Source organism: Stegostoma tigrinum, chromosome 21, assembly GCF_030684315.1.
Source record: "Stegostoma tigrinum isolate sSteTig4 chromosome 21, sSteTig4.hap1, whole genome shotgun sequence".
NCBI lineage: Eukaryota > Metazoa > Chordata > Chondrichthyes > Orectolobiformes > Stegostomatidae > Stegostoma > Stegostoma tigrinum.
This window is the reverse complement of record NC_081374.1, coordinates 36,040,523-36,056,547: the sequence shown is the minus strand read 5'-3', so window position 1 is coordinate 36,056,547 and position 16,025 is coordinate 36,040,523. Positions and strand designations below refer to the sequence as shown.

The 16,025-nt window shown below is 37.9% G+C and overlaps 1 protein-coding gene across 3 annotated transcripts in view; it reads right to left on the bottom strand.

The window, feature by feature from the left end:
- tmem183a (transmembrane protein 183A) overlaps positions 1 to 16,025 on the bottom strand; it is a 52,858-nt gene that overhangs the window by 15,114 nt on the left and 21,719 nt on the right. Inside the window, exons 5-9 of one of the 3 annotated variants that reach the window (XR_007249719.2) lie at positions 13,945 to 14,125; positions 12,994 to 13,074; positions 10,432 to 10,587; positions 8,617 to 8,879; positions 4,725 to 4,913 (exon numbers count right to left, since the gene is read on the bottom strand). Coding sequence is in view for 2 of the 3 variants with exons in the window: in XM_048553230.1 (XP_048409187.1) it covers positions 8,694 to 8,879; positions 10,432 to 10,587; positions 12,994 to 13,074; positions 13,945 to 14,125 (604 nt within the window). In the remaining variant the exon portion in view is untranslated. Of the gene's footprint in view, positions 1 to 4,724; positions 4,914 to 5,408; positions 8,880 to 10,431; positions 10,588 to 12,993; positions 13,075 to 13,944; positions 14,126 to 16,025 lie in introns of those variants that run through there. The other 2 variants (XM_048553230.1, XM_048553232.2) reach the window with 2 other exon arrangements.

Here is a 16,025-nt window from a genome sequence, read left to right as displayed (position 1 = left end):
AATGGTCTAGTGGGATCTTCAGAAAATGAATTGACTTATTTATTTGAAAGGAAACAAACAGTAGAGTTATGGGGGAGAAAGGTCAGAGGGTTATGACAAGGTTAATTCTTCTTTCAGAGAAATCAGCACAGACAGAAACAGTTTCTCTTCTGTAGCATAACCATTCTATAAATGAGTCCTTCCCCATAGTTGTGCCTTCTCACGGATTAAACTTTGAAATTAAATGTTCAGAAACAAGTCTACTCAACTGAAGTGCAAAACAGTGAGAATCAATGACATGACTTTGCTCAAAAGACTGGAAACCAGAATTGATTATATACTTATATTTTCATTAAAAAAGACCCCAAACTACCTGTTGCCTGCCACTTCTATGCACCAACCTGCTCCCTGGCCAACATCTTTACTCCGGCTTGCTGGCGGAACAAGACCTCATTGTCCACTTGGGGACCCTACAGCCCTCCGGACTCAATACTGAGTTTAATAATTTTAGGGCCTAAACGCCCCCATGTCCCAGCCCCCCATCCCACACACCAGGCCTTGTTACCACAGCCTGTCACTACACACTCCCTGTTGTTAGTCACTAACAGTCCGCCTTAACAACTATTCACCCGCCCAGCCTGACCGTTAGCAACTCCTTTGTCTGTCCAATTGTCTTTCTCCCTCTTTGGGCTCTATCCTGTTGTTTACTCCCTACCCCACCCACCTCCCTATTTTCTGCATATCAACTCACGCTTTCCCAGCCACGATCAGTTCTGAGGAGGGGTCACCAGGCCTGAAACATTAACTCTGTTTTCTCCTCCACAGATGCTGCCAGACCTGCTGAGCTTTTCCAGCAACTTTGATTTTGCTCCTGATTATATTGTCCTTTTGCTGATGAACATTACACTTACACAATCTGAAAAAAAATTAAGAAATAAATTACCAAAGTATCTTTTGTACTTTTAATTGATGCTCTAAGAAATACACAACACTGGTTATAAAAAGTGTAGTTTATAATAAGACTATTGATTTGTGCTAGTTCATGAAAAGCTGGGATTCTTTAACTGAAACTTCCTACATAGAACATAACAGCACAGTACAGGCCCTTCGGCCCCCGATGTTGTGCCGACCTGTCATACCGATCTCAAACCCATCTAACCTACACTATTCCATGTACGTCCATATGCTTGTCCAATGATGACTTAAATGTACTTAAAGTTGGTGAATCTACTACTGTTGCTGGCAAAGTGTTCCATTCCCTTACTACTCGGAGTCAAGAAACTACCTCTGACATCTGTCCTATACCTTTCACCCCTCAATTTAAAGCTATGCCCCCTCGTGCTCACCGTCACCATCCTAGGAATAAGGCTCTCCCTATCCAACCTATCTAACCCTCTGATTATTTTATATGTTTCAATTAAGTCACCTCTCAACTTTCTAACGAAAACAGCCTCAAGTCCCTCAGCCTTTCCTCATAAGACCTTCCCTCCATACCAGGCAACATTCTAGTAAATCTCCTCTGCACCCTTTCCAAGGCTTCCACATTCTTCTTATAATGCGGTGACCAGAACTGTATGCAATACGCCAAATGCGGCCGCACCAGAGTTTTGTACAGCTACAGCATACCCTCTTGGTTCCGGAACTCGATCCCTCTAATTAATAAAAGCTAAAACAGTGTATGCCTTCCTAACAGCCCTGTCAACCTGGGTGGGAACTTTCAAGGTTCTGTGTTCATGGACACAGAGATCTCTCTGCTCATCTACACTACTAAGAATCTTACCATTAGCCCTGTACTTTGCCTTCCGGTTACTCCTACCAAACTGCATCACCTCACACTTCTCCGCATTAAACTCTATTTGCCACCTCACAGCCCAGCTCTGCAGCTTATCTATGTCTCTCTGCAACCTACAGCGTCCTTTGTCACTATCCACAACTCCACCGACCTTAGTGTCGTCTGCAAATTTACTAACCCATCCTTTTACACCCTCATCCAGGTCATTTATAAAAATGACAAACAGCAGTGGACCCAACACAGACCCTTGCGGTACACCACTAGTAACTGGTCTCCAGGATGAACATTTCCCATCAACTACCGCCCTCTGTCTTCTTTCAGCAAGCCAATTTCCGATCCAAGCTGCTATATCTCCCACAATCCCATTCCTCTGCACTTTGTACAATAGCCTATTGTGGGGAACCTTATCAAACACCTTGCTGAAATCCATATACACCACATCAACCGGTTTACTCTCATCTACCTGTTTGGTCACCTTCTCAAAAGAACTCAATAAGGTTTGTGATGCACGACCTTCCCTTCACAAAATCGTGCTGACTATCCCTATTCAATTTATTCTTTTCTAGATGATTATAAATCCCATCTCTTATAAACCTTTTCCAACACTTTACCAACAACTGAGGTAAGGCTCACTGGTCTATAATTACCAGGGTTGTCTCTACTCCCCTTCTTGAACGGGGGAACCACATTTGCTATTCTCCAGTCGTCTGGCACTATTCCTCTAGACAATGACGAGTTAAAGATTACTGCCAAAGGCTCAGCAATCTCCTCCCTGGCTTCCCAGAGGATCCTAGGATAAATCCCATCTGGCCCAGGGGACTTATCTATCTTCATCCTCTGTAGGATTTCTAATACCTCTTCCTTGTGAACCTCAATCCCACCTAGTCTAGTAGCCTGTATCTCAGTATTCTCGACAAAATTGTCGTTTTCTAGAGTGAATACTGTTGAAAAATATTCATTTAGTGCTTCCCCTATCTCATCTGACTCCACATACAACTTCCCACTACTATCCTTGATTGGCCCCAATCTTACTTTCATCATTCTTTTATTCCTTAAATACCTATAGAAAGCCTTGGGTTTACCCTGATCCTATCTGCTAACAACTTTTAATGTCTCCTCCTGGCTCTTCTGAGCTCTCTCTTTAGGTCTTTCCTGGCTACCTCGTAGCCCTCGAGCACACTAACTGAGCCTTCACATCTCATCCTAACATAAGCCTTCTTCTTCCTCTTCACCAGAGATTCCATTTCCTTCATAAACCACGGCTCCCGCACTCTACAGCTTCCTCCCTGCCTGACAGGTGCATACGTATCTAGGAAGCACAGGAGCTTTTCCTTGAATAGGCTCCACATTTCTAATGTGCCCATCCCCTGCAGTTTCCTTCCCCATCCTATGCTCCCTAAATCTTGCCTAATCTCATTGTAATTGCCCTTTCCCCCAGCTATAACTCTTGTCCAGTGGTATACACCTATCCCTTTCCATCACTAAAGTAAACATAACAGAATTGTGATCGCTATCACCAAAGTGCTCACCTACTTCCAAATCTAACACCTGGCCGGGCTCATTACCCAGTACCAAATCTAACGTGGCTTCGCCCCGTGTTGGCGTATCTACATACTGCGTCAGGAAACCCTCCTGCGCACACATGCTTTTCTTAAAGCAGTAACTTCTAATTCTCATTTCTGAACTTTACTTACAAATGATGTCAAGATAAGTTTGGCAAAATCTGCCCCTATGCATGTCTATGCAAGTGATAATTTCCATCAACATGATGCTGCTGTCAGTCCAAAATGACCTTCTGCTTGTCACACCATTGAGCAATATCATGAATGAATTTCACATACTGCATAGTTTGCATATCCAACTGTCTGATGAAATCAAACAGCCTGTTACTTCAGTTGCTCATACTAGGCACATTGTACTGAATCAGCCTGTATTTGCACAACCAAAAACAAACCGCTTGTTGTGATTGCACAACTGGGCAACACTTACCAAATAATATTCAGTGCGTCAGTAGCTAGAGTACCACAATTTAACATAATCAGAGTTCATAACACAACCGCTTTACATTTACCAGAACATATAAACAGGAGAGTCAGGAGCAGCAGCAGGTGTTTTAGCCCCTCAAGTCTGCTGTTTTACGCCTCAATGAGGTATCACACTGGAAATCATGCTCCACTATTCCTGGATTCATCAGAAACATTAAAGATTTTACATAAGGTAGAACATGGGAGACCAGTGAAGAGGAGTGTGGGAATTGTCAAGTAGTAATGAAGGCACGAATACAGGATTCAGCAAAAAAAACTTTTAACTTGGGGAAAATTAGAACAATTGTGGGGGTGAAATTAAGCAGGAACATACTCAGAAGCTCATCTTGAGATGAAATGGCGCATTAATGGTGCAAACAGATACCAGTGTTCAGAGTTGCGTGGGCTAGGTGGACTAGCCATGGGAAATGCAGGGGTACAGGGACAGGATAGGAGGTTGGGTCTGTGTGGCATGGTCTTCAGAGGGGCGGTGTGGACTTGGTAGACTTGATGGGCTGAGTGGCTTGTTTCCACACGGTAGTGTTCTGTTCTGATTCTATGTTTTAACGACAGATTGATGTCAAGAAGAGGCCCAGTCAGTAGTCAGGGTTTGTAGTTTGGAGTGGGAACTGAGAACACTGATCGAACATTGGAAAGTGTTAACATTAAGGCTTTGGTCTTGCATAAACCTACTGGTCACCTGACAAACATTAAATATATCAAAGAACAAATCTTCTGTAAATTTTACAGCAACTTAATAACTCATCTGTTGAGTACGAGGTGACTGGATACTTCAGACTGAAGAAACTTCATTTGAGCAGATGAACATATTAGTTCCTGGAGGTTTGTTCCACAACATACCCAATAATCTCTCATTAATGGACTGTCCTCTGAAATCTTTCAAAAAAAAGTAGTCACCATAGTCCTACCAGACAGAGGTTGCTCTCTCATTGGAGAGAAATGACTGGTGGTGGTTAAACCCAACAATCGCTAGGCCTCAGGGGAGAAGTTGAGGAGTGTCCTTCAGGGTAACCTTGGCCAGTGCGGGAAGTGAACCCATGCTGCTGTCATCGCTCTGCATTACAAACCAGCTGTCCAGCCAACTGTACTAACCGACCCTAATTTTTCAATGAAACAAGTATAAAAGCAAATGTTAAGATCTGCAGATGACAAGTTATTGGAAACAATACCAGGCTTTCAACTATGGATCACTTTAACTGATCATAAAATGTTTATTCAAAAATGTGCACTTATAAAACACCACTGAAATATTGTTTCACACTGCTATTGAAGGCAGGTGACAACTGTTGTGATTACTTTGATTGCTGTTGTGTAAATTCAAGAAAATTTACATGGTCAAATGTTTTTGTCTAGCAAATTTGAATTTTCTGCCCCATTATCATTTGAAAACATTTGTTCTCTCTTTCAAATGCATGAAAAATTTAATGTTAACAAAATTTGAAAAACAAAACGTTTTAACATGATGTAATCCCTGAACTTTGTAAACCAGGTTTTTCTCCCCCAGTAGGGAATCAGAGCTACTTCCATTGAAATGTTGTGCTCTGAGACAGATGATATGTTGTAACAAAAGTAAAAGAACTTACAAGTTCACACAATCTTACACAAGCTTTATTGGGCTCACGAAATTATACACAATGTAAAAATGCAATCTATTCCTTCTGAAAATGATATAGTTTTGCACAGAATCAGTTCAACTTTTGTAAAATGCACCTTAGTTTTAAAAAAATGAACAGTACAATCTCTGATTATGAAAGAAGCAAATCCAAGAAATGACTTCAGGCAATCAAGCTCACTAGATGACAACCTACTTCAGGCTAAACATTTACTTGCAAAGTCCAACTGATGGAGCCAGGTTATACTTCAGTAGATCCTACTGATATTTTACACTACAGAAGCAATACACTGTGAGCAAAACTGAACAGGCTGGTCAATTCATGGATTTCTGCCTCACTATAAGTAGGTCCTGCTGAATTATTAGATGATCAATAACCAAGGTCTACAAAGTATTTCACCCACATTTTTTCTGTCCACTAAACATTCACATTAAACATTAAAATACAGCAAGACTACTTATTGAAAAGTACTATTTCCACAAGTGTAAAAATCTCAATTTTAAATGGGCACAGGCATTAAAAGTAACTTCCCAGAAATCTATTTTCGGTTATTTTTAATGATTGTACTTAATTACATTCCTCCCAACAGCTCCCCAAGTAAAGAGAAAAAATGAATGAGTGTTTTATGGTTTTGAAAATGTTATATCTCAACTCAAAGGCCAAAGTGGTAGAAAACCTGGAATGCTATGTCACAGAAACGCAACAATATAACGATGCTGTCTTGTTACCTCAAAATACACCAATATGTAAGCTGTTTGAAAACAAATCTCATGGCTACAAAGTGGTAAACTGAGTCTTCTTATGGATGAGCACAATAATATTCAGGTTAGAAAGACATTTCGTCAAAGCAACTGGAAAATTTCTTCAAAGAAGCAAGTTCAGTTTAAATTTAAACCAGTTTAAATATATTACTCAGAAAACTTATTTGAATTTCTTGAAAATAGCACTACACTTTGGGGCCAAGTTCTTACTTAATCTAAAACTTCAATACTTGCAAGTTGAATTCTCCAAATTATTTAAAGTATGTGCCCTTTTTCTTTGGTGTAAAGTACCTGGGATGTATGAGCAATCAAACATTTCACTGAAAATGGGCTTGTGTTTAAATGTTTGGTATGTTTACAAGAAAAATTAAATCCAAGAATTACACTGTTGGCATGAATTCCATGTTAACAAAGCCTTTTAGCAGGTTTCAGCTGAGCTGTGCCATTTTAATTGATCAATATTTTATCTTTCCCAGCTGAAAATTGCATAGTTTCAATTTACAGCCTGTGTGTTAAGGGTTATCACCTAAAAATAAGACTGTCACTGACATTTTGCCCTTTTCAAGACGCTTTCATTTAAATGTCAGTCTCAGGGAAGTTACTTACAGTAACAAAGAAAAATCTGAGTCAAGAGATCATAAGTAGAAAGTTGGTACAGTAATTTTGAGAACATGTTCATTGAGTTTAAACATAGCAATGGCCAAATAGTTTCTCCTAAACAGAGTCTGCATGGGCATAAATACATGCAAGTTTGTTTGGGACCACTATCTATAATCTATCCAGAAATTAAAGTTATTGTTCATATTTAGTAAGGAATAAAGCTTTAAGAATAGAAACAGAAACTACACTGGCTCTAACACAAGTAACAGACTCAAAATAATTCAACTCAAGTTTTCACACATTCACACATTGCTTTAAATGGTCATTTGGGATACAAATATTACTTTGCAAGTTGCAGACTATACTGAAAAATTTATTATTAAACTCAAGCAAGCTGAAATTGTTCTGTGCATAAATCAGTTTTGCTTCAGAAAGCAATGACTTTTTGTCTTCACATTTTTCAACTAGAAACAATTATTTTCATCCATGATATCACCAATGATTATTTTTGAATTTCATAATTCCATGCCAACAGAAACAAATTGCGATTACAAATGTAATGCCAACTTGGAAATTAATTCATTTTACTTCATTTAAATAGCATGTCAAATAACATTCCAAATTAGATAATCAGAATACTAACTTGCCACTAAGTTTTCACGTTTCAGTCTTGAGGATTTGACAGGTTTTTCTATTCAAATAACATACTGCACCAAGCAACAGTTTTGCAGTTGAAATAAGATTTGTAATTTACAAGTTTAGTTATTTTGAAGATTCTGAAAGCGTTTCATAAAACAAAAATCAGCATTTCTCAGGCTTTATACATATCAGCCACTCTCAATAATTCCTGTCCAGGGACAGTAAGTAAAACTTGACACTTAACCTTTCTTTCTGAGCAAAGATCAATAAATATTTGTCACCCCTCCATCCTACCCACAATCATGTGATAAAACAATGTGTCAAATTAAGCCATATGGCAATTAAATCACCAATGACGTTCCAAACTGTCCTCCATTGTGCTTCATGAAAAGTGGGAATAACTGACCAATTATTTTTGAGAGTGGGTAATGTTGAAGTCTACTTCCTTACAATTAAAAATCTTTTGGGACATTTCTAAAGCTGACAGTGACCAAGTGTCCCTTCTCCAGGTGTAATATCACTAAAGATGTGTTTTCAATTTCACCCAATTCTGACTCTTTAGAATTAAAATTGTGGGAGGCCCTAGGGCAAATTCGTCTCAAATTAAAAAGTGTTCATGTATACATTTTCTCGATGATAAATTGAGTGCGAAGACTAATTTTTCTCACAAATCATAATAATCTGAGACAGTGATTTTAACCTGAGCTAAATTTAATGCAAAAACTCAGCACTGTTTCTAGGTAGTTGAGCAACCTATTTTACAACAGTCTTTAGTAGAACATTTTACAGACACAGTATTTTTAAACTGGCTGTCATTTAGACTAAATATGAATAATGCATTGTATGATCACACACTAAGCGAGAGGCAAATGAATGCAAGCAAGTGTCCTGTCCAGTGTGGATCATTGCAAGTGTTTGAAAAAGAACTTCATACATTCAAGTCAAAAGTGGCCGACACCACATCTGAGACACTCTACAATATAAAATAAAAGCAAGCTGTGGTGTTGAACAGTGTCTTTATATAAATTGCTTTAAGGTCACTTTTCTCTGTTTCTCAGATCTGATACTCCAATTAGTGTCAATACTTGAGCTTTTGACCTCAACACTTTAATTGCTAATATTACCTTGATAAACAGAAACATAAATCTCAAAACGCATTAAACCACTGTTCTTAAGACTGAACTTACTTTTCATGTCTATCATGCAAAGCACTTTTCAAAACCCAATTTGTGACAGCAGTTTCATATGATGTTGTGAAACAACACTAAATACTGGCAGAAAAGGGAAACTGTGGATGCCACCAGTCCAGTAAGCGCACGCTATGCACAGGGTCCAAGACAACTTGGAGTCCTTGGTCCTTTTTTGGTTTCTTTCCATGTGGAAGTGGAGAATCTTGGAACACCATCCTGACACGGTGGTGCCTCATATCAGTGCTTACACTTATTGTAAACTGCAAGAGAAAAGAAAATGACACAATCTATAAAGCTTTTCAAAATCTCAGAATGCCCCAAAGTGTACAACAGTCAATTAATAACCCTGAGATTGTAATACAACGAAAATCTGTATGACTTGGCATATCATAAAAGAAGATAATGTTCCAATACATTCTGCTGAATACAGGCTTAAAAAAATAATTTCAGAGGCAATGCGATTATTCTTTCAAGACAAATCAATTGCTGGGATTTTAGCTTCTAGAGCTATTTTCCTTAAGGACCAGCACACAGAAGTCTACTCCAATAAGAACACTATGTTTCCCCTGAAGGAACCATAAATATTCTGACAAATTGTGAGCACTAGACAAATAAGGAACCTGCAATAATCTCACATTACTGTTAAAATATCATGTATTTGTTGGCATTTTCCATCTTGCACTTAGCAAGACAATTTGTAAGAATACCAAGGAAAAGAGGCACAACCATTTCATACCGTACAAGAAAAATGTGTTGATTCCTTGATAAATAGGTTCTTATTGTAGAGACATGATACGAAGAATGCATCAGTTAGATGGATGACAGTTAACTACCAAGGTTTTTACTTTGAGTGATCCATACCTTATTAACAATAGGATGGATATCACCTATTTTGTTCATTTAATCCAGGTGCAGTGGGTATACATGCTCTTAAATCAATCAGCATGCACTTCTGATACAAAATAACATTATTATGTTTACATTGGTATCCTTGGGAACTATCCTGATGAGTGCAGGATTTAAAACTTCAACAAAATGTGTCTTTATCAACAGTTTAAAAGTTCTGACCTAACAAATGACAATCTCAGATTACATGTATAGTGATATACAATAGAAATCCTACAAGATACATTTTAGTCACTTTGGACAAGTGCCATAACAGACTGAAGTGGCAAACAGATTAATTCTCTCTAAAGATTATTTTTGAATAAAGGCAATACAAAGTTCAAATTAGCTTAAACAAAACAACATTTCAAGCACCTGGGTGTGCTTGACACCTATTAGCCATTTAATGTTCTAGTCTTAATCCTTTATGCGCACAGATGATAAAATAAGAACATTTTCCAAGCGTGCAATTACCAAATTCATTTCGATAGGATGTCTTTCTTTAAAATAAGCAGCTTTAGTAAGGAGAGAGAAGCCATAACATCTAGAAAATAAAACTGTCACGTTAAGCAAAACTTTTAAAAAGTTAGGATGAATCAAGTATTTTCAACTCCACGTGTAATGATGTACTTCCACTATAGGAATTTACAATTTTCCCAGTTAATTCATAACCTGAAGAAAAAATTGGTCAAGAGTTAACACACAGAGTTGGACTAGGTGATTAAGAAGGATAGCATATTGAAAAACAGCCAGATTCTCCAGTAATAATTGCCGTTCCTCAAACCATCCTCGAAAGTGTAAACAGTTTAATATGTTATATAATAGAAGACAAATGGAGGAAACAAAACCAATTCTTAATATAAAAGAGTTTGTCATGCAAACTATTTAGCTTTGGAATTCACTTTTGAAATACTCAAATGCTCCTACCAATGCTAGAGTCATTCCCATAACCACTGGCGTGAAGATGAAATTGAGAGTGGTGATCTGCAGCAAATAGCAGTCTTGGTCAGGATTCATGTGTACCTCTTCATACTGTCTTGGAAACTGAAGCCCATTTCGAGAGCCATTCTTCAACTTGGGAGACTGAAGGACATAAATTAAGACGTATACATGTACCAAATCATTTAAAACCAAATCGTTCCCATTGAAAACTCTAGATCATCTACTGTAATATGGGAATAATGGTTTGACAGCAAATTTTGGAAGATAAAACCAAACTTTTCCAAACATTTATATCAATAATACATCAATACAGTGAATCACTAGTTATCAGAAATAGGAATTCTAGGGATGATTTTTCCTTAGTCCCGAAGTAGTACAGGCAACAGTTAGATCAGCTAATATTTCGCAAATTTGGATTTTAAGTCTCAAGCACTCATTATTACATAAACCTGTTGATTTAACAGCAAACTGGGGAAAGTAATTAAATTGTCTATTTGAAGTTCACAGAACAAAACAATTCAGGATTTATACTCAAGAACAATATACCGAGCATGAGAAACTGCGGTCAGAATCGTTGAGAGATTCATCATGGAGACAGACCCTCTCATCCAACTCATCCATGCCAACCAGATATCCTTAACTGCTCTAGTTCCATTTGCCAGTATTTGGCCGACACGCCTCTTAGACCTTCCTATTTATACACGCATCAAGATGCCTTTTAAATTTTGTAACTGTACCCACCTCCACTACATCCTCTGGCAGCTGGTTAAATACAGACACGACCCTGTGTGAAAACGTTGCCCCTCAGGTCTCTTGAATCTTCCCTTTCTCACCTTAAACCTATGCCCTCTGGTTTTGGATTATCCTATCCCAGACAAAAGACTAGGGCAATTAACCACATCCATGCCACTCACAAACCTCTATAAAGTCACCCCTCAGCCTCCGACACTACAGGGAAAATAGCCCCAGCATTTTTGAGGTTGCTATAGCTCAAACCCTCAAATCCCAACAACGACCTTGTAAATCTTTTCTGAACTCTTTCAAGTTTAACATCTTTCCTGCAGCAGAGTGGCCAGAACTGAACATTGTTTAAGCCACTTCTGGAATACTATGTCCTGTCCAACTGCAACATGACATCTCATCCGCAATGCTTTTAAAACTGATTTTTTCAAATATTTCTTGTGTAGTTTGAGATATTTTTTAATTGTTTAGTTGTTATTACAGCAGTTACTTGCTTTCCCCAAATATACACAATTTCTAACCAACAAGACAAAAGAAAAAAGTGACATGTTCCATAACTTGAGAAAGAATTATATGGCACCATTTGTATCTTTTTAATCAATGCAGTGTACAGAAAATAAAAAAAAATTCAAAGAATGAAACTAGCCTTCAGATGAATGTTGGGAAGCAGGGAAAGGTTATTCTGATATCAGGGTAGCTGTCTTATGTCATTGGCTAGAAACGTTCAAATTGGTAACTGACAGAGCATTAACTACCAGCCCCTACTAAGGTTCATAAACATGCATTCAGGATCAGAGGGCAGTCCTCATCGCACAATCCTTGTCAGCGACAGTCCCTAGTACAGCATGGTTTTCTTCAAACAGACCAGAAGAGATTGAGTGAAGTCCCAGGGATCCCCAGCATTTCAGCGAAAAGCAGAATTCCGCCTTCAGAACAACACACCATGCCTTATGCCTGTTTGTCCTCTGGTATCAATGAAACATCCTCATTGTCAAAGGTTGTATCTTTTGTTTAATTTAATAATGCATCATTTCTAAACTTCAGCTTAGCAAACTTAATAAAATGTCTGAAAATTCTTTACAAATGGGTGACCACCTATCATTAGGTATTGCGATCATAAGCCTCCCAAAATATAAGTGTTAGGTATTGATAAAATCCTGTTTAAATAAGTTCTACATTGTTCAAAAGATTGCCTCATTTCAGATTTAAGATTTTTTTTTGACTTTCAGAAGGTTTTGATTCTGTAGGACTTTCTTCCACAAAGAGCAATTAATATTTTTAAAAGCAGAAATGGCTAATTTTTTGACTAACCAGGGTGTCATCAGATATTGGAGTTGGCAAGAAAGTGAAGTGAAACTGCAATCAGATCAATCATGATCTTACTGAATGGTGTACGCTTAAGGGGCCTAATCTGCAGATTGCAACTAAGAACACAAAAAAAATTATACCTGATTTAGAACAAATTAATCATAAAAGTAGTGGCACAGCGGCTCAGTGATTAGCACTGCTGCCTCACAGAGTCAGGAACCCGGGTTCAATTCTACCGCAGGGTAACTGTCTATGTAGAGAGTTTGTACATTCTTCCCTGCGTGGGTTTCCTCCCACAGTCCAAAGAAGTGCAGGCTACGTGGATTGACTATGCTTAATTACCCACAGTGTTCAGGCATGTGTAGATTAGGTGGGTTTTAAGGGGAAGGATGTGGGTGGGATGCTCGGAGGGTCGGTGTGTACTTGTTGGGCCAAAGGGCCTGTTTCCATACTGGACGGATTCTCTGACTTCTAAAAACAAAACCTCAAAAGGCATACCTGTTTTTTGAATTTGTAGTTGAATTCCCATCTTTGGTCTGATCTATTTCCAGTCCCCTTCTTGCACCAGTACAGCAAGCACTGAAAACAAAACATATGATGTGCTTCATGGCAAAATGTTAGATTCACATGCTAAACAGACAGTAACTTGTATTCTTAAAATGAAAAAAAAACTCAGTTTTAGCAACTGCACAATAGTGTGCAAACTTGACAATGTTTTTCCTTAAGCAAATGACTAAAAATAGACTTATTGGTCTTAAAAGAGGTGTTGAGCTTTTGTAAATTGGCAAACTTTTGTAACTAATCAGCGTAATACATTTAATTTAATTGGCCTCTTTTACTACAAATTAGCCTTGTAACAAAATTTCAAAAGTTTTTGTCTTGATTAAAGTGCAAAGTGAACGTGTTTTAAGTTTCAACAAATCATCTGCATTGAAACAATAAAGTGTTTAATTCATGATAAAAGATTTAGGAAGTAGTGTAATTTTAAAGAAGTGTGTCTCAAAACAGCTAAATAATCAAAGTTCAGTGCTAACTCCATTTGGAAAAGCATACTCAGTGATGTTTTTAAATGTATCTCACAATGCACATCCTCCAATGTAAATGTTTACGCTGAATATAAAGGGAAGTACATGGTTCAATATATCAATCACCCCATTGGTACTTTTGTAGTTGCAAGACTTAAAAAATGCCATTTTAATGCATTTAATATTTTCAGTATGTTAGCTTTTCATAATTAAACCTCCTCAAGCGAAATTGTCATTTCTGTAACTACATCCAAAATAAAAATACAAAATCTGTATTTTGCAATATTTTTATGTTAAACTAACCCAATGAAAAGAACCTCAGAGTTCCTTTTTTAAAAATCACAAGCAAAGATGTCTAATTTATTTAATCAAAATTCACTGGACCAAGCAATGGCAAATATCAAAGGGTTAAGTTTTGACTTACACTACAGTTCTGTAACGTATTTGGAGTTGACTCAGGAATTGCTGGTTTTTCTGATATGCGCAGACGAAATGGTTCGTACATGTGGTACAGTGAACGGATCACACAGGCACGCAGTGAACCCAACTTTCCTATGACCTCGCGTTGCAAACGTACAGGCAAGTAAACATCCGAACAATAGTGCCTACATATGAAGTATATTTGTGGATCAGTTAAATGAAAGCACAGCAAAATGTAAGAGTCATATAGCACAGAATGAGACCCTTCAGTCCAACCAGCCCGTGCCAACCATAATCCCAAACTAAACTCGTCCCACTTAACTGCTCCTGGCCCATACCCCTCCAAATCTTGACTGTTCACCTATCTATCCAAATGTCTTTCAAACATTGTAATTGTACCACAACTTCCTCAGGAAGTTCATTCCACAAATGAACTACCTTCTATGTAAAAAAAATTTTGCCTTATGTCTTTTTAAAGTCTTTGTCCTCTTGCCTTAAAAATGTGCCCCCAGTCTTGAAGTCTCCCACCCTAGGGAAAAGACAATTACCTTTAACTCCATCTATACCCCTCATTATTTTATAAACTTCTCACAGATCACCTCTCAACAACACCGCCCCCACCACCGCTCCATGAAAAAAGTCCCAGTCTATCCAGCCTTTCCTCGTAACTCAAACCTTCCATACTCAGCAACATCCTGGTAAATGTCTTCTGAACCATCTCCAGCTGAATAATATCCTTCCTATAAGTGAGCAACCAGAATTGGACATGGTATTCCAGAAGAGACCTCACCAATGTCTTGGACAACCTCAACATGACTTCCCAACTCCTAGTGTCAAAGGTCTGAGCAATGAAGGGGAGCATGCCAAACACACTTTTTTAAACCAACCTGTCTATGTGAGACGCAAATGTCAAAGAATTATGTACTTGAATCCCAAGGTCCCTCTGTTCTATAACACTACCCAAGGCCCTACACGAATTGTATAAGCCCTACATGTTTGACCATGTTAAAATATAGATTTTTAATGCACATATATAGTGCTTAATAAACAGATACAAATAAAAATTAAGTAACTAAATGGTAAAATGCACAGAAAATACTCCGAAACACTGGCCACCAAATTATAAATTATAGCCTTCAATTAGGCAAAAACCTCCAGTACATTATCCAGCTTCACACCGTGTTAACTCAGATTCTCCAGCATCGGCAGTTCCTAATATCTCTCCATCAAGTCTTTTTCTAATCTATAAAATGGGAAATGTGCATCTGCACAAACTCATTTCTGAAACAAGTGATTTTTGCAGAATGGAGAACTGTTTACCATACACCCCAACAGAAAAACTATTCTATTCCTGGGACTGAATGTTTACGCAGCTCTATCCCAGGGACATAATTGTTTTTTTCAGACATTAACTAAAAAACAGTCCATTTGATTGAATTTCTTTCAGAAACAGCAGATACAACAGCAATTTTAAGCTTAAAAGTATATGAGAATACAGCTGATGACCCTACGGAATATTTAATTAATATCTATTCTATAATAAAATTTAGTTCATAGTTAACCATTAAGATGAACAAAATGGCATCTAGCCATATTTTCATAGCCAGAGGCCAAACTGTCCAAAACCTCCATAAAAGACTGTTTATGTCCTAATTAACAAAAATTGCTTAACTACTGCAATTAAATTCAAAATATTATTGTTTTAATATGTACTTCTAATTCTTAATATGGTCAGAAACATCCCTTCCAGGCAAGAGACACTTTTAAGCAAACACTTCCTTTAAATTAAAATGCACAAGCCTGTAATGAAAGCACAAAGCACATAGCACATGTCCACTACTCACTTTTAAGCAAACACTTTCTTTAAAATAAAAATGTACCAGTCTGTAATGAAAGTGCCCGCGTGACTTTTCTCCAGGTGCTCCAATTTCCTCCCAGAGTCCAAAAATGTGCAGGTTAGGTGGACTGGTCATGCTAAATTACCAATAGTGTTCAGGGATGTGTACATTAGATGGGTTACGGGGGGATGAGTCTGAGTCGAATGCTGTGAGGGTCAGCGCGGATTTGTTGGGTTGAACCGCCTAT